Here is a 24,853-nt window from a genome sequence, read left to right as displayed (position 1 = left end):
CTCAAGGGTTTAGTACGTGATATTTATAAGGTATACAACACAATGAACGGGATAGGGCCACAAATTTGGAAATTATAAACTTTGACATTGGATTAACCACTTGCTCTCTAAACCAATTTAACATAGCACAATAATGTTACAAGCTTGACCTTTTTGAAGTGAGAACTAATACTTTGGGTACCAAAACATGCCTTTGATGCCCTCCGGGTCCGGTTCAAAACCCAAATTTTGATAGAACTCTACAAAACAAGCTGAAAATGCTAAAGCAGGCAACAGCCGAGGTGGAAATGAAAAAGCTCGACGAGTCATAAGAAGGAACATCGATGTAGAGTAGGGTTGGTGGAAAAAGATTTGTGATGTCACCGTGCAGTTGTAATTGTATGGCAATGGCAGACAAGCTCATCAATCTTGAACAACTTAAATAGAACAATGGCATGATACCATAATAGACTGAACGCTACAAATAATTGTTGTTTTACCCTGACTATCTGCAAAGAGTGAAATGCTTCCGATGTCCCTCTGCAGAAGAGCCCGTATAATCTTTTCAACAAGAGCCTTTCCGAGGCCTGGGCCGTGAATGATAAAGACATCATGGGTAACAGTCATGAAAACATGTTACGCGATTAGTGCTTTAAGTCCAACACACAATGTATAAGCGTACCTGATAGCTGGGATCAACAAGGACATCCCAAATTGTGGCATTGAAGGCATGATCTGATGTAGCTCGAGCCATGCCAATTAACTTCTTCTGGTCATTCCCTTCTGTCATATAATATAGACTGCAACACCAATTGTGTGAAAAAGGACTGCAACAATGCTCTATCCACTATGTACGTGTTCCAGGTGATTTCCAAACTGAATGCGATGTGGCAACCAAGTAGCTATTTTTCAAAGATGCAGCTAGTTTCGACAGCGGCCTCCGAGGCCAACCTACCTATAAGAATTACATTGAAGTTACTTGACTTTCGCAGTGGATATAAGATAGCATACTATCTCCACTTGTTGCAATTGGATAAATAGAGAGAGAAATAGATAGCATTATATGTCATATACAGTAAAAGAATGACAGAACAACTTCACTAAAAGGTCAATCAGGTAAAATGCATCCAAAAATAAGTAGAGTCCGGACCTATGAAGAGTGACTTAAACACAACTGGGAGTTCAAAAGACATTGACTATTAGAAGAATGTGCAAAAGAAGCACCAACAACAGCATAGTTACCTTATCACAAGGGGCTTGAAGATCGTACACATCAATATCTCCACCAGAAGAAAATATTATTTCTTCAAGTGTTCCATCCGGTCCAGTCCTCTGAATGAGAACTAATTCTTGAGGCAGAGGTTCTTCGTCTTCCTCCTCTTCTGGGAGCGTGGACGGTGATTCTACTACTTGTGTGGTGGTGTTGTTTAAAATACTGCAACAAGAAGTGAGTTAACGACAATCATAACTTTTCTCTGCGTGTGTGTGATGATATCTAATTTCTCGCTGTTTTAGACTTCAATTAGTACCAATTTCAAAACTGCAGAAGTGGTACAAGCATTGAGCATGCTGCCAATAGGCAACCTTTAGATGCACCAATTTAAGCTTTGAAGCCCAACAAAATGTAAACTTTCTTTCTACGAAACGTATCATTAATCCATAAAGTAACATACTTTCTAAACAAGTTCACTGATTAAGCGCTCAAACCAATCAATGGCTTCATATTTGCCCGTTTCAACAATCGAGCACTAAGTGACATGGCAAATTCAACATTCTAAATCAGTTCACCTGGATTTAATGGATTGAATCCCCAAAAGCCAGCCTTGGGTCGATATCCCTTATGCATCCTTCTTGCTGCAAAAGATACAGAAAAAGATCAAAGAAACTTGGATCATGGTTCACTATGCAGACATGAGCAAGTGTACATCAATCGGTACATACCTTTGGCAAGCTGCTCTCTCACATTGCAAGGAAACAGTAACTTATCCGATGCTTGACGACACGATTCAAACGAAACAATCCGGCATCTGCCACGAACACAGCCGAAAAGGTACATCATTTTCTTCAATCCACCATCATCAAGTAATTAACTTTACACGCAAATGGTTACTTTCAACACATTCTTTTGTGCAATTAAACAGTTTTCGAACAAGTTATTAAGACTGACTGATTGTTTTGTTTTCTTGATACATAAGCCTACCAATAAGTTATTAAGTGCAAAGCTACCAAAATTTTCAAATTTTCCAAGAGACAGCTCGATAAACAGACATGGGTTGAAGCGAAATTACAAAAAGACTGACTGATGGGTGGGAAGGGAAGAACTTACAGAGGATAGGATGCGCAGGCAGCACTCAGCGTACGCATCGTCTTCTTGCTTGTTCTTCTTCTTGTTGTTGTTGCTGTGGAGCTGTGTGAGTGACCGCAAGCTCTGTTGCTAGGGAATTCGGATAGTTTGCGCCAAGGAAGAAAATATCGGTAATATCGGAAATATCGGTAGTCCGAAAACACGGAAATATCGATGGAAATATCGGGATAATATCGATATCGATAAAAATTACATGGAAACCACGGAAATTGTAAGAAAAACTTGGAAATTTTTATTGAAACTTTGCAGGATGTTTATTTAGTCAATTATCTATTAGTTTATCACAAAAAATTGGAAGGAAATGCATTGCATGATGGATTTAACATTATCAAGTTGATTATATAGCGAGCTGACAAACATTGTGAGTGTAGAAAATATGTAGAAATTAATGAAAGAAGTCTAAACACACCATAATCATTTATATATAATGAATTAGTACAATATTTTACACTTTATACATTGCATGGTAAGATACATAAGTGACTTAGTACCACATAGAGTTCCTATGAGGTTCAAAATTTTCACTATCTTCATCATCTCTATGTGTAGAGTGAGTGTATTTTGAAGAGTAGTTAGCAACCATGGCAATGGTTTTCAAGAACCAAAACCCAAAAGTCAATAAGAAACCGAATACTTCGGTATTTTTCGGGATTACCAAACAAATGGGATTTGGAAACCAATCCCATATCGAAAATTTTGGTATTTTTCGGGATGGGATTCTCGAACTTCAGGATGGTTTTGGTTTGGGATTTTTCGGTTTGGGTTTGGGACTTTTTCGGTTTGGTTTGGGATTTTTCGGAATTTTTTCCAGCCCTACCATGTAAGTGACCAAATAAAAAATAGAAAAATTAAAAACCACATGCCATTGACTAAGTAATTAATTGACACAATTTAAAATATAATACCACAAAAAATTTGGAAAATGTGCAAATTTGTTTCTTGTAAAAAGAATTCAAAACAAAAGCATATACATAAATATTGTAGCATATTATCACAACAACATAAGTGGTATGGTGGTTAAGGCGCTAAGGAGTTAATGTGGGAGGGGTTCGAACCCCTCTGTGTTCAAAATTGTGACTTTTCAAAATTTTCAGGAATTTTTGAACAAAATATCGCGATATTAGCTATAATATCGCGATATTAGACGATATTATAGTTAATATCGCGATATTTTGACGAAAACTCATTGGATACTCATTAAAATATCGTTAACCCAAAAAAACGAAAATATCGGCGATATTTCGCCGATATTTTGGATATTTTCTTCCATGGTTTGCGCTTTGGGAAAACCATACATGGCGAAAGCAAAAGCAAAAGTAAAAGCTCTTTGGCCAATCGGTTATGGCGCACACAACTTTTTGTTTTCCCCCTTATTGGTAGGGCTGGTTCGGGTCGGGATCCCAAACCGAAACCCCGAACCCGATTCCCAAACCAAAACATTTCGGGATGGGATTTTATATCCCGAAACCGAACCAAAACTATTGGAATCCCGAAATTCGGGATTCCCGAAAGTGTTTCGGGATTTTCGGGAAACTTCGGGACCGAACCGATGAAATATTTAACTCAAGACAATTTGCTAGTTCCTTGGCCCTTCGGCTATTTCAAAGAAATTAGGGGGAAATTGTGTGTATAGATGATATACCTTTTGTTGGCTCTGTTAGTTACAATGCTCTGGAAAGAAGAGAAGCTTGCAAAGGAGGGAAAGAAGCTTGCAAGGTTGGGAAAGAAGGAAATAAGAGAGGTGCCCAATTGCAATCATCAGCTAAGGGTGCAGCAGCTACCCAAAGATCTCAGTCCACCCACACTGCTCGAAGAAATGATGTAGCACCTTCGGTGAACCCCACAAGTCAATCAGGGAAGACCTCGAGGCCTTCTTCTAGTGGAGGCCCTACTCCCCCTGCATATGATGAACAGGTACTTTCAGTAAGTACATGAGGGAGAATTCAGTCAACAAATTCCGTGAAGAGAAGTTCATGATGATGAACAGGTACTTTCAGTAAGTACTGGGAAAGCTTCTAGGCCTACTAACCTGGATTTTGGGACTCGATTGGTGTCGGATTCGAGTGTGTGAGTGTGAGTCGATGGAGAAGCGTCAGTCCATGGAGAAGCGGCGTGAGTCAATCGACGACGAGGACCGGCATGGATTCGACGGAGGAGTGGAGCGGCGTGAGTCAATGGAGTGATGGACGATGAGGAGCGGCGTGGATTCGACGGAGGAGTGGAGCGGGGGGACTGTGAGAGTGACTGTGAGAGTGAGAGTGTGTGTGAGTGAGGCCAGTGAGGTGAGAGAGTGAGAGCGACTGAGAGAGTCTGATACCTAACAAACAAATGACCTAACTATGGACGGTTGGATTTGATTTTAACAAATCCAACGGTTCAAGTAATTTCTAATTAAAAATTAAAAATAAATAAATAAATATATATATATATATATAATATTCGGTTCGGTTCGGGATTCCCGAAAGCTTTCAAAGGTGTGGCCAAATCCCAAACCGAAACTTTCGGGTCGGGATCGGTTTCGGGTACCGAATGTTTCGGGAAATTCGGTTCGGGAATTTTTCGGGCTAATTTCGGGACGGGATCGGGACGGTTCGGGATTTTCGGGAAAAAATTCCACCCCTACTTATTGGCCCTGCCTCCATGTGAACTTTAAATTGTTCATTTTAACGAAAAATCATATTTTTATATTAAAAATTTAATTCTGGTACTATTATATTATTCTTACTCAAAGTTTTCAAGTCATTTTCATTAGTTTTCTTTTTTCTCTTTCACCCTTTAATCTCCTTTTATCAATTTTTTTTTATATTTTTATTCTTCTATTTGAAGTTTAGAAAAATAATAAAAACACTTTTTTTTTTTTGGCCTTTTACACTCTTATTTAATAGGCGTTTAAAAATCACCACTGAAAGAATAAGGGTCAAGTCATATGTTAAAATGGGGGTCGTTCTCAGCGCATCACAAAAGAATGGTGTGCAGTCCATACACCCAACCTCATTTAGTGAAATTTTAACCGTTTACTCATGAAAAAATTGTGCGGGGGAGAAATTACAACTGTTAAAATTAGGCTGAGGGCTTTTAATGGATATGTATCCGTGGCCCAAACTGTTTCACCGGGCCTTTAAGTTTTATAAGGCCGGTTGGTTTCATTTGGGCTTTTTATCTTTAGCACTGATCCATATTAGGGTTCGAATATGATAAACAAATAATTGAAGTAAAAAGAGAAGAATATAGTACTTGTAATAATACCATCTTTATTGAATTCCGTGCCAATTCTGTCGCACCATTACAAATATACATTTATGAAAAAATTAATTAAAAAATTAATATTATAATATTGGTCCCAACTCTTCTTTTTATACCGTTACGATATTATCTACACGATGAGAAAATGAGTTAAGCTTATAATGAATTAATCTAATATTATTTAGTAGGAATTCGCGTTTATCCAGAATCGATCTTAAAGTTTATTAAGAAAATTTTAAATTTTAGAATAGAAGATGCTTCTCTCATCGTTTAAGAAAATTTGCTGAAAAAAGTATAATAGGTCTGGATAAAAAAATTACTGTAATTCAATTTTAAAACTATAATTTCTACCCAAGAAGCTACATACTCACTACAAATTCAAAATAAGTTGCAATTTAATCCGACTTGAAACTCTCCCGAATTAAAACCAAACAACTTAATGGAAAAAAACTGCAAACGCTTTTCTTGGGTAATTTACTTTCAAATACTTTAATAAAAATTAATGTAATTTTAAATTTGTGTACAAATTAACTTTCATGAAATCTATTTATTTGAAAATTAAATATTATGAAACTGATGTACTGTTTTTGAAATTCAACCAAACAAATTATTTCTTTTCGAGTAATGGTAAGGAGATTAAATTTAGAGATTAAATTTACAAACTAAATGATGTGTCACCAATAACAATAAGCACGTTTGTCAAGGTATAAGTAATAAACCAATTATCAATTTCCACGTCCTTTAATTTTTAAAATTTTATTTACAAATTTAATCTGCCTTACATTACTCTTTTTTTCTTGTTTATCTTGAAAATAAAAAAATAAAAAAAACCCTAAAAACAGAAAAAGAAGAACGCAATACAAGAAAAAAGAATGATGAAGAAGCAAAAGCAAAAGGTGGCTGCTGCAGCACCAGCGACCATGTCCCCATAAAAAGAAGTAGCAGCGGTCCAACCGTAAATTTCTCAACGCCACCGGGTTATTTACGTAAAAATAAGAAGAAAAAGGAGAGAAGGAATGATGAATATGATCCGAAAACACTGTTTGAGATTCAGCAGTTGGCGGTGGTGAAGAGAATTAATGGGGATGGTTTCTGAAAACCCTTTTTCTTTTTCAAACCGCTCTCCAACTCCTAAGCTCTGCAGTTCCTTCACCACTCGGTAATCTACCTCTGTAACTCTACAACTCTTCTAATCTTTTCTGTTTATTTTCTTCGTCTAACAATGCGATGTTCTAAACTACTCAAATCTAGAGAAATAGAGGTTTTAAATTCGGTTTTAAGGCCCGAGTTAAACCGGCCTAACTTACGTCTGCATGCTTTCTTCTGTTTAGCTCTTAAGCTATCAACTGCATGCTAATTATGCGATGTTTCATTAAGTTTTGTTAGTGTTCATCACTTGCATAATATGATGCACGATATGTTTTTGTTTTCTTTTGATTTTCTCAACCCTGTTGTGTTGTTATTTTAATTTTTCAACTGTTTTTTTGTTCTATATTCCTGGATATGGGGGCTCACAGAGTTCGTTAATTATTTAGCATATTAGACAGGACATAGCATTTTAAAATTAATTAATTAACATAATAGACAAAAACATATAAACATTTGGAAAAGTACTTTGTGGCGCAAAACTGAGCGCAATAGAGTTCTAGGATTCATACAGCTGACTTTAGAATTTCAATGTTTCATGTAGTATCTTTTCAGATGTTGCCGGGGACATTACAATCGTCGTGGATGGAGAGTCTTTCTTGCTGCATAAGGTACACTCTTCTGTTTTGCCAATGTGAAGTTTTTTTGTTACCTATTATTGCTACACACTAGGTCTTAAATTGATTATAATACAAGCTGTAGCATTGCATTTTTCTGTTTTGCTAATCACACATGGTTCTATCCTGTTGAAGTTTCCACTGGTGTCTAGAAGTGGAAAGATTCGGAAAATGGTTGCAGACACCAAGGATTCATCGGCAAAATTGGAGCTCCTCGACATACCAGGAGGGGCGCAGGCATTTGAACTCGCAATGAAATTCTGTTATGGCATAAACTTTGAGATCACAACTGTAAATGTAGCCCATCTGCGTTGCGCTGCAGAGTACTTGGAAATGACTGAAGACTACAGGGATGAAAACCTCATTGCACGAACGGAGACTTATCTGAGTGAAGTTGTAGTTGAGAGTCTCGAAAAGTCGGTAGAAGTCCTTGCCACGTGTGAGACGCTACCTTCTATAGCGGAGGAGGTTGAAATTCCTAGTAGATGTGTGGAGGCTATTGCCATGAATGCTTGCAAGGAACAATTAGCATCAGGGTTGTCAATGTTAAGTTGTGGCGGTGAGTCTACAGAGCTTAAGAGTGATCGTCTTGAGTGGTGGGTTGAAGATCTCTCGATTCTGAGGATCGATTATTATCAAAGGGTTATATGTGCTATGACAAGACTAGGTGTTCGACCGGATAGCATTTTTGCATCTTTGATGCATTTTGCTCAAGCATCCTTGAAGGGAATCGGAAAATGTCAAATTTGGAATCCAGGAAAAGTGAAGCCAATTGCTGGCATGGCAGAACATGACCAGAAAACCGTTGTGGAAACCCTCGTTAGCTTAATGCCAACAGAGAAAAGTTGTTCGGTGCCATTGAGTTTTATGTTTGGAATGCTGAGAATGGCAATAATGGTGGATGCAACAATAGCCTGCAGGCTTGAGCTCGAAAGGAGGATTGCTTTACGGTTGGAAATGGTTTCGATTGATGATCTCCTTATACCCTCAATCCAAGCAGGGGGTTCGTTGTATGATGTTGACACCGTTCATCGAATACTGGTGAATTTTCTGCAGCGGATTGAGGAAGAAGAAGAAAGCGAAGATTGTGGATATGAGTCCGAAGGCCTTGGTTCTCCGAGTCATGGTTCATTATTGAAAGTTGGAAAGCTTATTGACTCATATCTAGCTGAAATTGCTCCTGATCCTTACCTGAGCTTACCAAAATTCATTGCCATGATTGAAATACTGCCCGATTATGCACGTGTGATTGATGACGGGATTTACAGGGCGGTGGATATATATTTGAAGGTAGATTTTATTCGATTTTGTGTTGCACGATTTTGGATTGAGTTCCCTTTATATTTGAATTGATTTTGTTTCGATGTTTATTTATTAGGTTCATTCAATGATCACTGAACAAGAATGCAAGAAGCTGTGCAAGTTCATAAACTGCCAAAAGCTCTCTCAAGAAGCCTGCAATCACGCTGCACAAAACGATAGACTCCCAGTCAAGATGACAGTGCAAGTCCTGTACTTCGAGCAGCTCCGCTTGAAGAATGCATTGTCTGGAAGCTCAGGAGACGGGTTCCCCTCGCAGAGAATAAGCAGTGGTGTGCCAAGCGCAGCCATGTCCCCTCGAGACAACTATGCTTCGTTAAGGAGAGAAAACCGAGAACTGAAGCTGGAGATTTCGAGAATGAGAGTGAGGCTGAGTGAATTGGAGAAAGAGCAGTTGTTTATGAAACAAGGAATGATGGATAAAACAGGACACGGGAAGACTTTCTTGACCTCACTCTCTAAAGGGATCGGAAGGATTGGGATTTTTAATGGCCAAGCGGGAGGCAAACCGAAGAAATCAGGTCGGAAGTCCCGGGGATCTGAGGGGAAAACTGGTAGGAGTAAAAGATATTCTGTTTCCTAGGTAGCTGCTTTGCTAACAAAAATATTGTCTTCAGAAGTACTTCGGAGGTAGCTTAGAAGGTTTTGAAGGGATCCTGAAGTTTGTATCACGTATGCAAAGAGTAATGCTACATGTATCACATTTAGTGACCGCATTGTTTACGGAGATGGATTCTACTCGAATCCCACTTCATGTGTTCAATAATGTGGTCTAAATGTTATACAAGTAGTCTATTGATCTTTGAAATAACAATTAGAATCTCTTAAGTCTGTTTTATTTTCCTAACACATGAATTCGGAGTTTTTAGTAAACAATGTAACATATTATGAATTAGCTTACCCTAATTTAAGAGTAAGCTAAGAATCGTTATTTTCTGGAAGCAAAAGTTCATCATCTCAGAAGTAAACTGCTAAACCAACAAAGAACAAGTCTTCTTCTCACTTGTAAGAAAGTACTCCTCTGGTTTAACCTAAAAGGCGCTTCCGAATCTGCAGAGAAAGAAACCAAATAAGTGAACTGATCATGCAAGGTAAAGTTGAGTTTTGTTCTTCTTCCTAGTTTCGCTTTCTTTTCGATTCTGTTGTGCTGAATGAATGTCCAGATGAAACTTCATACTTTGCTTAATCTTACCTCAGGCAGTTTCTGTCTGTACACGACATCCAACCGCGCATCAAGGGTGTTTTCGCAAACAATCTTCCCGTCTTGGGAGGCCACCACCACTCCACCAGAACTTCCAAACAATCCAACCAAACAAAATGATAATGTGCATACAGCAGCCTATTGCATATATGTGCACAAATCAATGCAAGAAGAAAACTGAGGTAATGAGCAGAAAAGAATACCAATAGGGTTCGTGGGAATCGCCACTCTTCGGAGGAGGTGGGAGAAACACACGATCGTCGACGGTGATTTTGGGGGCAGGAACATTGGCTTTATCAGCATAAGCTTTCTTTGCTTCCTCCAACACAGACTCAACAACCTTTTTGTCAACCTCTCTGCACCTCAGCAACACTGCTGGCTCCTTTAGCCGCAGTAAACTCTATATACATACAAGTTCAAGAACATTTCCGGCACTTTAGATTAATACGTACAAACACAACCGGTTACAAACATTAAAGAGGACCTAAATCGGGGTTTATAAGCGATGATTTAAAGTTATTCTTCTTACGATGGTTAAGTACCTGAACAATCAAGTCTTTGAGGAGCTTCTTGTATGCCTTCTTGCCATCAGCAACTTTGAGAAGATCCTTGCCAGCAGATTCTTTCATGGAATTTACAATGTCATCTTGCGCTTGAAGAACTTTTATACGCGACGCGTTCAATTGCATCGAGTATTCTCTACGTACACCAAAATCAAACCCTTAATTAATTACTAATTCCAATAATCTTTTCAAGAAAAATGGTGAAGATTAAGTGATGGATTAGTTTAGTGAGGATGAATGAAATAAATAAACTCACATTTTCTTTTTGACGTCCACCTGCTTTGCCTTGCGGTCATACTCTTGTCTGATCTTTTTCTTTTCAGCTTCAACTATTTGCAATTTCTCAATGTTAAACTCCTGTCAACAAATTACTGAAATCAAATTAAAATCCCCATAAATATCAACTATTTATGCAATCAAATGTAAAAAAAACAATGTTCCGATTGCTAATTTAATTTTCTAGGAATGAATCGAAGCGATGCATGACTGCCTACTTCTCCATTACGTGTGCTTGGGTAGGAGTTTTGTACAGATGTATCACCATGCTATTAACGACTTTGAATAATAAGTTATTGTCTTTCAGGGAGATGGAATAGAATAACCGATTGATGCGTAATGATCATACGTCTCTAATGCATATTGTATGCCCTCTACCGGGAGTCTATTCATAGCTATTACCTTGACGGTTTCATTTGACATTATTAGTATATCTTCCGTAAATTTGTCGGTAGATATTGCAGATTTTTTATTCCATCAGTAGATCGTGACAGCAAGACCACACTACACCACTTAGAATACCTAAGTACTCAAAATTAACAACATTATTATGATCACAGTCATGAAAATTGCAGTTGGCATGCTATGCAAATTGCAGTTGAGTCGAGTGTAGAAAAAAGAAATGCATTATAAAGTACCTCCTCAGCAGAGACAGAAATCTCATTGGCTTTCTCTTCGGCCTCTTGGCGAATGAATCTGACCATCTGCTGAATCTGCTTCGACACATCTGCATCGTTCATCCTGTCAAGATTAAGATTGTACGTACATGAATACGGATACGAATACAGATACGAGGTATGTGCTTATAGTGTGTTTAGAAGACTCTTGAGAAAAGCCCTTTCAGAAGGAATAATCTTGAATGCAAGTTAGGAAATGGGAGGAAAAAAGTGGAGTTGTAGTTTGTGCGACAAGCATTGCAATTAATCTGTGTTGAATAATGCCTATGTGCGAAGTTTCGTCCGAACTTTTTGGAGGTTGAATACTTCCACGTTTCCTCCTTGTTTCCCGAATATCTTGTCCATTGTTTGAGAGTTATATAACATGTACCAAAGATTTGGATTTGGATCCTCTCCTGAGCTTGGGAGGCGGAGCCTCCTAAGCAACTCACATGGGCCGTTGTTACAATTATTATAACTTTTAGAGGACCTCCTGTTTGTAACCGTTGAATCAAAATCCAACGGTCCGTGTGATTTGCTTAGAGGCTCCGCTTCCCGAGCTCAGGAAAGGATCCAAATCCCAAAGATTCACATTGTTGGGCCGAAATTCATGAATTTATATATTTTGTGAACATGGATTTATAAATGTGTTTACTACTTCTCACCGAAATATATATCTATGTATGTATATTTAAAAATTGCGAACTGAGAGAGCTAGTATGGACCGTTGCCTTGTATACTTCCTTTCTAATTTCATGCGTGGATATGATATCCCACCTAGAGTACTCTTTTTTTTTCTTGATTTCATGAGTGTTTTTGGAACCCTACTTTACTTTCAGTAGGTTCCATGTCGTTTTGGAACACTGCTTTTGTTTGGTTCCATGAGAGGTTCTAGTTGCCTACTTCATGTCAAATTTCATGAGAGGTTGCGGAATCTTGCTCTATTTCTTTGAGAGGTTTAGGAATCATGTGCATAACTTCTATCTGGTTCCATGACATGTCCTACTACTTGTGTATCCTTGCTATCCAGTCCCATGAGGTTATGGAACGCAAAGTTTATGACGTCGCCCTAACCCTATTATTTTATTATATAAATATGTGAAAGAAAAGCACGTTGAATTCTTGTGGGGATTCAATTGTGACTTGTGAGTGAGGATTATTTTATATGCAAAGGATTGTGAAATGTTTTATAAATGAGATCAATTGACTTTATTCACATACGTCATATTACTGTCACTCACATCAGCTTTATTTTTAGGAAACTTTAACGAAAAGCACCCGGTACTGTTCACTTTAACGAAAAACCACATTTTTACACTAAAAAGTCAATCCTGGTACTATTCACTTTACCCTTTATTTTGTCCTTATCATTAAAACTCAAAGTTTTAAAGTATTTTTCATTAGTTTTCCTTTATTTTTATCTCTTCTTTGTAGTTATGCAAGGAATGCCTTGCACTTTGATAACTCTTATACTGGATGCCCTAAATACTTTTCTGTTTAATTTTATTTTTCTTCTAAAAAAAATTAAATAAAGAGCAATTGAAATCTAAAATTACGAAATTGCCTCTCAAAAATGTAAATATCAAAATTTAGAATACGAGTAAATAATGAACGACAATAAATACGGCGACATGCATCCAATTTGAAAGTTAGGGAAAAGTAAGCTGAAGATGCAAAATGCAAAAGTTTGAGATACTCGAAAGTATTTTTTTTCTTATGCGAGTCATATTATATCATGATTTAAGGCATAACGTAAATGAGATTTTATATAATTGCACTTTTCCGATAATATATTTAGTAAAAGTAACAAGACTTCCACTAGTAACTCTGATAATTTAAGGGTTTAGGGTTTTGTAATTCAGTTAATTAAGGGACAAAGTACATGGGATTTGGAAGCTTAAAAGTGCGGTTGCCAACACAATCTCCTTGAAGATCAGTCCACTGGTCTCCTATATTTCCCCAAATTCTGTAACCTTGTTCTACCAATTGCTTCCGAACGTTTGATTTGTACACAACTGCGCTCTGCCCTTTGTAAACTGGAGTCCTGCAATTAGGCACACAAACTAAATTAGGTAGTGACACAACACTAACAAACTAACTTTAGGTAGAGACACCACAATAATACGTGCCAATGTCCAATTATTTTCTTTAATTACTTAATCCCCAACCCATTAGAAGAATATATCAAGTTATTGAAACCTAGTCAACATTTGGTAGGTGGTATTTGGTAGGTAGTGACATGTATTGATTTTGTAATTAAGCAATAGGATTACTTTAGAAGTGGAATTTTATTGTGACGGTCACACTGTCAAACAACTAACAATTTATGTAATAATATAAGTGAATGATTTATCTGATACTTTATGGACATATATATAACCGCATGTGTGGATTGACAACATAACGTGTATAACACTTACGCCGGATGTATTCCCAAAAGTTTGACACTTCTTTGTTATTGACTCGGATAATTCTAATGAATCCAATCATTAGGCTAAATTTGATACGGCTGGTTTGGGGTTGGTTAAATTTTTTAAAAGCAGTTTCTTATAAAAGTTGGGGCTTTAATTGTGTTTGGTAAATGAAAAAAAATTAGAGTATTTTTTTTCTTTTCAAAATCATGGGGGTAAAACATCAAAAAGCAGAAGCTTCTCTACGCATGTTTCTAAAAAAAACACGGTTTTCATTGGAGATAGGTGAACAGTACCAATTAATAAAATTTTCATATTGATAAACTCATCTCCATCTTTTTTTTTGTTAAAAGCACTTTTAACATTATAATTTACCAAACGCTTACATATTTATTTTTCACAACACAATAAAAACGAAGAATCAGAGTAACCCTAAAATAGTCGTAAACATGCTTTTGACTTGGATTGCTTCTAGTACAACGAATCTTTTTGGTCTTTCAAACCCACTTATCCAGTCAAACATGACGGAAGATTTTTTTATCATGAGATTTTCCTTCTCTCGCTCCTGTTTTCTATTGAGCCAATTATTGAACTCCTATGCGGTTTGACAAAATCATCCATCGTGATCAATGAAAGAGGGATGCATGCACATATGGTACCACACATCACAATATTCTTACCTCAAAATTAGCCGTTCATAACCAACAAATCCCTGATCATGCAAGTTTGCGGTAGTAATTTGGCCTAGGGTCTCTTCATCTCTTCCTGTGACCATGAACACCTTAAACCCACTATTCACCAGCTTGCTAAAAAGTCCCAGCATACCAGGAACTGCTGGGCACCCTCCAGTCCTTGCCCATGCCTTGAACCCAGATGAATCAAAAGGATCGCACCTGTATATTACAAATTAGTCATGGCAAAATGAACTAGTAAATTCATAGGCTTAAATGTAAGCAGAACGTTCTCTTGACCAACAATGTGCAAAATATATGATACTAATAGACTTCTGGGAATCTTAACCACGCATTTTAACAAGAAAGTTCTAAACAGTATGCATAAATGAATCTCTTTAAGGTTTTAAAAAACGTTATGCGCTAGTCGGGAGGTGGGTAGGGGCTTAGCGCCTAGACGGTTAGGCTGGGGTTTAGGCGGCCTGGACGGATTTATGTAAATTTATTATATATCTTGTAAATAAATGCCTATTTACACTTAAAAAAACTTGTATGAATAATAGAATAATGATAAAATGTAAAATATAAGTAGAAGAAAATATAAAATACATCTATCCAACAAGTTCAATATTTAAAAATCAGTAAGCATATATAGATAATGTAACACATTATTTAAAAAAAAAAAAAGAGATATGTATAGGTAATGTAAAGAATTTTAATTACATAATTTGAAAAAAAATAGATTATAATATATAATATATTTGTTTAATAATGGGAGTAGGTAACGTTTTTAAATATAATTCATAAGCAGATAATAATATATAATATATTTGTTTAATAATGGGAGTAGGTAACGTTTTTAAATATAATTCATAAGCCTAGTGCCTTCCTTTTGATGCTTTTGACAGAGGGGATGGCTTTTGACAGAGGGCAGTGACTTTTGACACATTGGAAATCGGTAAGGCCTTAATTTGCGGTTTCTCGTTTCCTCTCCCTCCGTTCTTCTTCGATTGCTCCGCCTGATTTCCCATCTCTACGCCTAATTTCCATCTTCTTGCTCTGTATAATTTTCCAAAACCTAATCATGAGTACAGTCAATTTCCTCAAGCACAGCGAAGAAATCCTCTCCGGCAAAGAAATCTGGGCTTCCAGGTAAGAGTTCTTGTTTTTGTTTTCCTGCAATTGCACTGTTATCTGATTCCTTCTACATCTCTCTCACGTTTACTCTAACCCTCGCTGTGTAGTGAAACGGAATATTTTAACAGAACCGCCGCAGGGGCCGCTTAGCCCGGCGCCTAGTACCCTTGCCGATTTCCTGAACGTTTTTTAAATAATCGCGGCGGATGCCCGACGCCCAGCGCCTAGGCGCCGTCTAGACGGTCGCCCAGACCACGTTTTAGAACACTTAGCAACACAAAGTGCTTATATTGTTATACTGTGAATCTGAATCACACATAATTGATGCATTTTTACTTTATTTGACAGTGTGACAATATATTTATCTGACAACATAACTAAACATTACCCTTTAAGTTTTGTAATATTTTAACATATATATTACGTACCCGTATCGCTTGCTCTTGTAGTAGAAGAGATTAGATAAGCAAGTGTCATCCACGTCCAAAATCCAAGCATCCATGCCATCATTAGATAAAGCTATTCCAATCGCATAGCTAAGAATTTGGCCAACGATAACATTGATGTCCCGTTCATACTGACCTCCGATCATGTAAGTTTCGACGTAGCGAAAGCACTGAATTGGCACCGTGCGCCACCCACGCATATTGTTGGTCTCCACCGCCAGTCTCCAACTCAAACAGAAGTTGCTGTCGGACTGCGGCAGGCTTGGCCTGGGGCAAGGCTTCACACTAGTTGCCTTGGAGAGTAAGGCCAGAAACAGAAGAACAAACGCCTCGTGGGTCCGCTGCATCATTGCTCTAATATTCATGTGTGCTTGGTTTTATCTCCAAAGAGAAGCAAATAAAATGGGAAACATATAACAAATTAATAAATAAATATGAAAATTTCTGGTTTAGGTCAGTAAATGGGCAACATATATATACAGGAAAACCTTCTCCCGAAGACGGCGACAAGAAAGTGTATGGTTGCCGGCCGGAGGAAATAACAAAGTAAGTTTCCCAAATCAACCCAAATTGTTCTGGAGAAATTACAATCAAAAGAGCTTAAGAAAGAGGTTAGGGTTGACGAAATCTTTTGGGTGCATTGCATGCCATTTTCGTGGCATTAACAAGGAAAGTGTGTTTTGGGCAATTTAAATATTTTGTTTCAACTTGTAAAATACAACAGCTCAACTAGTGAATTTGTGAATCAATTGCATGAGCCAAGTCAACTCATGAACTAAAAATCGACGGAGACCGAAGACTTATATAAGTTGTATGGCTGAACAACCTGGAAATTTCCAGGTAAAATATCCAAATTATATATTTTTGATGGAATATATTCATCTCCACATTATTAAGCAAGGAGGGAACAAATGTTTTGATCGAACCACCAAAAATAGGATTTGAGGGTTGAAGAGAAGTTATACTTAAAAAAATATTAAAAAATATTGGACTAAGAGAGACATCGTGGAAGCTTAATCAGCACAAAAAATCTGACTTTAATTAGGTCTCTGCTGTTGTGATTTCAAAGGAAGGAACTCGAACTGTACGTAAATCATTTTATATAGGATAGGAATTGAAATATTTTCTTGCCAAAGTACAGTAATATATATTAAAAAAGAAAAGAAAAAAAAAAGACTCTTGTGTTGCAGATATGACATCATTTGTGTATACGTATGAAAGACTACGTAATGTCATTTGTGTATACGTATGAAAGACTACGTAATGACCAACAATTGTCATTGGTTCACATTTTGATTACGATTGATTTGTAGAAGTACAATAGGTTTCCAATAATTAGAGCGGCTCAAAGTGTACGTAATCTATTAATCCACATTTAATTACTTTTAATGCAAGTTTATTTGTAAGTAGCTTGTAATTCAATTGGTTAAGAACATTCGCATATCCATTCGAGATTCGTGTTTGAATTAAGTGTAGATTATTCTATATCACTTATAAAAAAAACAACGTTATTTAAATTTTGATTACAAATTTTAAGGACAAATACGTGGAAGGAACCGAAAAACTTAGAAATAGGGAAGATGAAGAAAATGGAATCTGGAGCAACCAGATCCTTCTAGTTGATTTGATTCCTGATTTTTAAATTTTGATTACAAATTTAAGGAGAAATTCATACTTTTAATATTTTTATCTGTGTTAATAAATACATAGAAACAATTGAGAAGTGAAATAATTCTCATACTTTAGTAAACACGTAAAACTCAAGAATCAAAATAGTTCTAATTCATATTCCCTATAAGTAAACATGTATTAATTGTTAAGGACAACTAATATATAGATAATACATGAAAATGTTGCGATCAATCTCACACAAGTCAACGATAGACAATTAAAAATTAAAGCTCATAACATGTGATAATTAATGAGAAAGACTGTAACCTACATGCGTTGAGAATAAAAAAATGGAAAATATATACATAATACTCAAATGTATGTCATGTAATTGTAACAAAAAATTACCATGGTTTTAATAAAACACAAAAAATTGCAATTTGGAGCTTCTCCTTCAGAAGCTGCTAGCTTCCAACTCCTTAACTACTACTGCAATAGCCAATATATAGCTGATCTTCAGCTGCCCACAGACTAGTAAACTACTACTACGCGGGTAAGAATTTGAAGGTGAGAAATGACATCAAGAATCATGATAGATTTAGACAAAGAATGAAAGAACTGGACCCTGGTAGATCCTTAAGTAGCAAAAATGTTGGGTGGGATGGCGTCATAAACCATGAATAATTGCGATGGTGGAGAGATACGTGTTAGAAGAATGGCATGTATGGTCTAATATACTGAGATCAACCCTGGAGGTTTGTGGGGAAGGGTTAAGAGCAAAAGTGGGAATATAGTCACAGCCCACATGTCCTAACAGAACTAGTGGATCTGCCGTCAGATCACTATGCACACACACAAATATACTGCCCCATAGTACACACCTATTGCATTTCTCTGTGTTGGGACAAATTATATCAGACAGTTTCAATTGGTATGTATATGCCACTTCCACAATGCTCCGACCAACCAAAAGTCGTTGTGGGGCAATATGTAGAAGAATACACATGCACAGTGCAAGTTAGAAAACGATTTATATTTTTTTAGAAAACTTATGAAAATAACTTAAAAACTTTGAGTTTTAATCAAAATGATAAAAAGATGTTGCAAGTGAATAGTATCATGAGAGATTTTTTAGAGTAAAATTGTCATTTTTCGTTAAAATGAACAGTACCGGGAGTGTTTCGTTAAAACTTCCAATTTTTTTAGGTCCATTTGCTACAGAAAATACTTCACTTTTTCGTTCTTGAAATGAATCAATTATTTCTTATAGACAAACTATAATGTTATATATTTTATGTATTGCATTTTTTTTTAACAAACGATATTATCTTGATGTAAACTATTAGAATTGACCAAATTGGCGTTCCATCACAATCTAATATGAGGTGGACTGATGTATTTTTGGTTTTTCATGCTAAGTGTATACTTTGTGGTTGGGAAAACTTTTTTTTTTTTTTAAGAAATCTCGATGGTACGAGGGGAGTTTTATTGATATATAAAATAAAAAAAGGTACACGTAGTCAAGATGATATAAACCTAACCCCTCATAATACAAGAAAAAAGATTAAAAATACATGAAAAAGAATTGTGGTTGTGGAAACTAACGTAACGCATACTGTAATTAAGCACATATTCAAAGCACGACTTATGGAGCATAATTAAGAATCTTCAACTTTCGTGTACAAGGCATCAATAGGCCAGTGGGACGGAGTAGCCTCGGGGATGTACTTTATGAATTTCTATTGAAATGACAGGTTAGAAAAGGTCATAGCAATACTCGTGGAGCACACACCAATTAGAGGTTATCAAAAAAATCAAAGGCCATTGGAAATGAAGGTCAAAAGGGGATCTAAATGAGAGATTGGTGGGAGATTGTGGAAGTTCTTCAGTGAAGGAGATCCTACGAGATAAACTCTTGGGTACGGCCACTATATACAACATCACACTCACAAGATAATGAAGTTAAGGAAAACATTTTTTGTGGCATAACTTTGTGACGGATAATTTTGGCCGTCTCAAAAGAATGACCTTTCGAAACAGAACTTATGCCCTGTCAAAAGCATCGAGTAGTTACAACAACGGAATCGGGTAATCTCGTCGTCGCAACCTTGTTAGCATTTGCGACAATGGCATGTTGTCTGAAGAGAGGTTTTCCCTAGTAATGTTTACAATCTCTTGTAGCAAGCCCACCATGATTGGAGCAAACTGGATCTGAATTAAGGCATATCCTAGCTAGTTTAGGGTTAGGCCCCCCAAACAATGAACCATTATATTAGCATGACACGTGGCTCGGGTGTTTGTCCAAACTAACGTTGCTTTCTTATTGATTTATCATATTGTTACAGCCTTAGAGAAAGAAGCGTGAAAGAGATTCATGCATGTGAAGAAGGTACGGAGACAAGTTTTTGAAGATGAAATAGTATGACGTTGTCGCTTGCCAATTTATAGTCATGTATCCTTTACTTTTGGGGCACGATTCCTACCCAACCTCACATGCTTCAACTCGAATACCACCAACAAATTTTACTTTATATTATGATGATATAGCTTTGCTTCAAAGCAAAACTCCGATCTCACCAAATTTAATCCACCATAAAAACCTTGGCAGTGATAACTATATTTAATATATAACACTAAGAAGCATCATGGATTAAAAAGTAAATCAATTGTAACTTCCTAAGTCCTACAATCAAATCATGTAAGTGCATATATTCATAGTGAACAACTTTTTGCGATGAACTTTACGTTTTTGCCCGAAAATTAATGTGTATGTTAAATTATTGTATGAGTGTTCATAATTAAGCTTGGGTTTGGGATTTGGGACAGATACCATAAAGTTCATGTAGCAATTTTAGCGTTAACAATTTAAACTTTAAGAAACTGAAAGTTCACAATAGTTTTATTTTACATTAGAGGAAATTGAACTCCTTACTTATACACAGACTTTCATTGGTCTAGTAATGTAGTCTAGTATTATGGATGTAATTGATAGATTTTTCGAAAATAATATTTTAAAAATTTATCACTTACGTAATATTTCAAGGACTAAATCGACATTTCACGCTACATGAATTGATAACACGTACTGAAATGATCTTTTAAGTGGTGATGTGTGATTTTAGAGCATTTCCAATAACCTAGCTAAATGACGCTTTTTGGCTTTGTAGCTAAATGAGGTTTTTTGACTTAGTACTATGGTGTAGTGGTATTCCTCTTCACTTGTAAGTGAGAGATCTTAGGTTCGATTCTTACCAAAGACAAATTTGAACCACATTATTGCTAGCTTATTGTGAGGCTAAGTTCACCCCCTCCTCTTTAGGGTTATTAATATCGTTGGTTAAAAAAAACAAAAAAATAAAGAAAAAAAAAACAAGCTCCAACATCTTAGCTAAATGACTAGCTATTTTAACTTTGCAAATAGTAATTAAATTTAGCTAAAAAGAGAGGGTTAAATTTTTACCAAACATTATTGCATTGTTTATGGGCTTCATGAGAAGAAATGGGTTGTTAAGTTTATGAAAAAAGATAATATCACTATATTTTAATTTAAGCTAAAATAGCTAATAATGTCCCGTAACTAGCCAAATTAATTAATTTGAGTCAATTGGCCAACTACAATAACAAAAATTTGGCTAGTATTGTTAGGTGTTCTTCCATCATCGTTTCAGTCTTTCTTGCGATGATAAGATGGTGACTTGCTATCAAGCCTTGTGATCCATCTTTGTTGTGTACATGTACATAATTAAGAAGATAGTTAGTCAACACTTGTCATTAACCAACTGCATGTCAACTCCTTCATTTCGAGAGATTTTTAGTGTGACTGGAGTACAGGATGGTACATCACGTCACTATATAACTAATGGAACATGTGTGTTAAAAAGTTAATAACTTAAATATTAAAATTTCCCACTACTTATATAAAAACACATAATGTATCACTCATGTTTTAGTCATAATGAAAAATTTCTCCTTCCTTTCACTGTTCAGAATTGACTCGCCCATGTGATGTGGATATATAATGGGAGACCTTGAATCCAGTCCCTAGCCACTAATACTTTTTGACTAAAATCTTAATGGTATTCAATTTTTTTTTTTATCAAAGTCCCTTGACTTTGTACATCTCATTATTGCTATTAATATGTATTTTGATATGTTTGATATTAATAACTTGACATCTTATGGGATTTAAAATCCCATATTATACGGCATATAAATTAAAAACGATTACAATAAAAAAGAAAATACTCAAAAATTTTGATTGAATAAATAAATAAAAATAGGTAAATAATAACTGGCAAGTGGCAAACGAATGTACCCATAGCGTTCGAAAAAATTGAAAAAGGGTACAATTTATTATAAATATGTACACATTCTAAATAAAAAATAAATAGATTTTACATTAAAAAATGGGTACATTTTACATAAAATGTAAGATTCCACATCGCCCAGGGGTGGGGATCCTGTAAGCCTTATATGTATATTCTCATCTCTACCTAGTACGAGACATTTTGGGAACTCACTGGTTTCGGGTTCCATCGAAACTCTGAAGTTAAGCGAGTTGGCGCGAGAGCAATCCCATAATGGGTGACCCACTGGGAAGTTCTCGTGTGAGTTCCTAGAAACAAAACCATGAGGGCGTGGTCGGGACTCAAAGCAGACAATATCGTGATACGACGGAGTTGGGCCCAGGATGTGATGGGGGCCCGGGCCGAGATGTGACAATTTGGTATCAGAGCCAATCCCTGGCCAGAAGTGTGCCGACGAGGACGTCAGGCCCCTAAGGGGGTGGATTGTAAGATCGCACATCGTTCAGGGGTGATGATCATGTAAGCCTTATATGTATATTCCTATCTCTACCTAGTACGAGGCATTTTTGGAACTCACTGGCTTCAGGTTCAATCGGAACTCTAAAGTTAAGCGAGTTCGCGCAAGAGCAATCTCATGATTGGTGACCCACTATGAAGTTCTCGTGTGAGTTCCCAGAAACAAAACCGTGATGGCGTGGTCGGGGCCCAAAGCGAACAATATCGTGCTACGACGAAGTCGAGCCCGGGATGTGGTGGGGTCCGGGCCGGTGACACACCCCGACCTAAATCAAGGCGTGCTGGCCATCACGAGAGGGTAACGTAGCCATGTGCACAGTGCGGAAACAATAAGGATAAGAAATTTACGAATAAATAAAAACCGAAAGCTACTAATGTGCACTAATAAGCAGAAAGTGCTAGGAATGAAATACAAGTGTAAATACACCTAATCAGAGCATAGAAAGTCTAGGTGCAGTCTAGTAGGACAAATACTGGTTATACAGTACCAGAGATATCCTATGAATATTATATTCTATCAGAACCGCTGAGATCCTCGAACGCCACCAACAGCAAGTCTACCTAAAACCTGGAGGGGAGCAAAATAGAAAGTATGAGTGGACAAAAACAAAGTTTTTCAAAATCATTTCATTTACAAACGCTCTAACCTCTTGCCGTAAAACATGTATAATTTTCCCAGAAATAAAATATAGATATATATATATATATATATATATATATATATATATATATATAAATCATGCTTCACATATCCATATTCATAAGTATGCCATGCCAAAACATAAAATATAATAAGTAACTCAAGTGAGAATAAATTCATGGAAAATAACATATTAGCCGGAACCCCTGCAGAAGTCTGTACGTCTAAATTCATAGTTCATTAGTCAATCAAGCCGGAGTCACTACAAGTGACCTATACGACACTACACTGCAAACGAGTCAGAACCATTGTAGGGTCTGTACAATAAGACTGGATGTAATATAGTTATGCTTAATACTACGCTCTCATAATAGCTGTGCAATAAATCGCTAGTCACCTACGAGTCGGAACCACCTATGATGGTTTGTACGACAAGACTGTGCACCTAAATTTGATCCAATGTGAGCATATGGTGCAGGAGGTGACATTATAAACAGGCATGTGCCATATCTCTGGCTAAATCATTAACACTGGAGTGCAGGTTTATGAGCACAAGGTTTCTCAATTAATCACAACCGTTATTCATATTCACAATTCATAAACTCACATAGGACTTACCTGAGTGTCCTCATCATATGCATATTCTAAATATAAAACGTTTGGCATGGCAATTCAAATCATAACTCATTTAAATGCATTTTCTGGGAAATTATCAAGTATATAAGTATATACTGAAAACCAAAAGCCCACTCACTGGTATGTCGAAGGTTCATAGCCCCCGAGTCGCCCTTGACTGCACTCGTCCTCGGGATAAGTCTCCCCTATATGCGAAACAACTATAAAAACGTTAATTTAAAGCACATAACTGATACTAGCTAATAACTTCTCATACATTGCTCAAATGAGATATATAAATATGCCATTGTGATCTACACAACTCCACGAACATGTCCATATTTTTAAAATAATTTTTGGAGCTTTCACGCACTGTCACATGCCGGCAAGGGCACGGCCCTACGTGCAGGGACCTTAATGGAATCCCCTAACCCCGTCAGGAATATTTCGTTAAAAAGTAACATAAACCGTTAAATCTACCTGATATTTGATGGAATATTCCGTCGTCATCCACCTTCGAATTCCGATAACTGTTGCCGCCACTAGAAACTGCAAAATTTTCAAACCTTCATTTCTCATCCGTTTCTCAACCAAATTTCATGGAACTTAAACCAATTTGAAGCTTAAGACGAATAGAACACAACCATACCTTTCAAAAGCCCTAAAATCCACAGAACTCGCCGAAAAATCCCTCGATAATCCGGCTAAACTTGCAACTTGTCGAAACTCAACTTTCCGACGTCCAAATCACTTCATTTTTCTTCTCCAAGCTTCGTGAAAACAATCTAAAGCTTCCTATGCCCTTAAAAACTCCTAAAAACCTCACATTAATTAGTGCATGAACAATACCTAAATCATAGTTTGTGAGAAACTAGGGTTTTTGAAAGTTTTGAGTCCAAATAAAGGTATAAATCGACTTCAAGGCTTGCAAAGAGTTTGAATGTTACCTTTAAAACCTCGATACGTGCCCAAAATGGAAGGTTGAAGATTTGTCCGTATGGGTTGTACGGAAATGCCAGAAAATGCGAGAGGAAGGAAAGAGAGAGATCTGAGTGTTTGTGTGTATGGTACGTGTGAGTGTGTGTGTGTGTCCAGCTTGGTCACCAACCAAAAACCACAAAAAGCTAAGTTCT

The 24,853-nt window shown here is 36.7% G+C and overlaps 3 protein-coding genes, 1 long non-coding RNA gene and 1 pseudogene across 7 annotated transcripts; 2 read left to right on the top strand and 3 right to left on the bottom strand.

The window, feature by feature from the left end:
- Positions 1 to 336: 336 nt before the first annotated feature.
- Positions 337 to 3,655, bottom strand: LOC126617825 (probable acetyltransferase TAP2; annotated as a pseudogene).
- A 2,855-nt stretch (positions 3,656 to 6,510) lies between these two features.
- Positions 6,511 to 9,625, top strand: LOC126620067 (BTB/POZ domain-containing protein At3g08570-like). The gene is made up of 4 exons (XM_050288535.1): positions 6,511 to 6,746; positions 7,278 to 7,344; positions 7,486 to 8,640; positions 8,729 to 9,625. Exons 1-4 carry the CDS (start codon positions 6,667 to 6,669, stop codon positions 9,251 to 9,253), a joined length of 1,827 nt encoding a protein of 608 aa, XP_050144492.1. The 5' UTR covers positions 6,511 to 6,666; the 3' UTR covers positions 9,254 to 9,625.
- Positions 9,472 to 11,621, bottom strand: LOC126620068 (V-type proton ATPase subunit E2-like). The gene is made up of 6 exons (XM_050288537.1): positions 11,349 to 11,621; positions 10,691 to 10,791; positions 10,414 to 10,570; positions 10,075 to 10,271; positions 9,863 to 9,962; positions 9,472 to 9,720 (listed from the first exon to the last, which is right to left on the bottom strand). Exons 1-6 carry the CDS (start codon positions 11,448 to 11,450, stop codon positions 9,697 to 9,699), a joined length of 681 nt encoding a protein of 226 aa, XP_050144494.1. The 5' UTR covers positions 11,451 to 11,621; the 3' UTR covers positions 9,472 to 9,696.
- A 1,484-nt stretch (positions 11,622 to 13,105) lies between these two features.
- Positions 13,106 to 18,324, bottom strand: LOC126617649 (acid phosphatase 1-like). 3 transcript variants are annotated; one of them, XM_050285698.1, is made up of 4 exons: positions 18,051 to 18,324; positions 16,014 to 16,412; positions 14,458 to 14,670; positions 13,106 to 13,410 (listed from the first exon to the last, which is right to left on the bottom strand). In XM_050285698.1, exons 2-4 carry the CDS (start codon positions 16,394 to 16,396, stop codon positions 13,233 to 13,235), a joined length of 774 nt encoding a protein of 257 aa, XP_050141655.1. In that variant the 5' UTR covers positions 16,397 to 16,412; positions 18,051 to 18,324; the 3' UTR covers positions 13,106 to 13,232. The 3 variants fall into 3 exon arrangements, with proteins under 3 accessions (XP_050141655.1, XP_050141657.1, XP_050141656.1); XM_050285700.1 differs by having other exon boundaries at positions 16,014 to 16,372; XM_050285699.1 differs by lacking the exon at positions 18,051 to 18,324 and adding an exon at positions 16,520 to 18,027.
- Positions 14,700 to 15,980, top strand: LOC126617650 (uncharacterized). 2 transcript variants are annotated; one of them, XR_007621453.1, is made up of 3 exons: positions 14,700 to 14,919; positions 15,376 to 15,600; positions 15,693 to 15,980. It is a non-coding gene; the product is annotated as an uncharacterized LOC126617650 (long non-coding RNA). The 2 variants fall into 2 exon arrangements; XR_007621452.1 differs by lacking the exon at positions 14,700 to 14,919 and having other exon boundaries at positions 15,305 to 15,600.
- Positions 18,325 to 24,853: the final 6,529 nt, after the last annotated feature.

The sequence above is a fragment of the Malus sylvestris genome, chromosome 4, assembly GCF_916048215.2.
Source record: "Malus sylvestris chromosome 4, drMalSylv7.2, whole genome shotgun sequence".
Lineage (NCBI taxonomy): Eukaryota > Viridiplantae > Streptophyta > Magnoliopsida > Rosales > Rosaceae > Malus > Malus sylvestris.
Note: the sequence above shows the minus strand (reverse complement) of the source record. Positions and strands in the feature narration are given on the sequence as shown.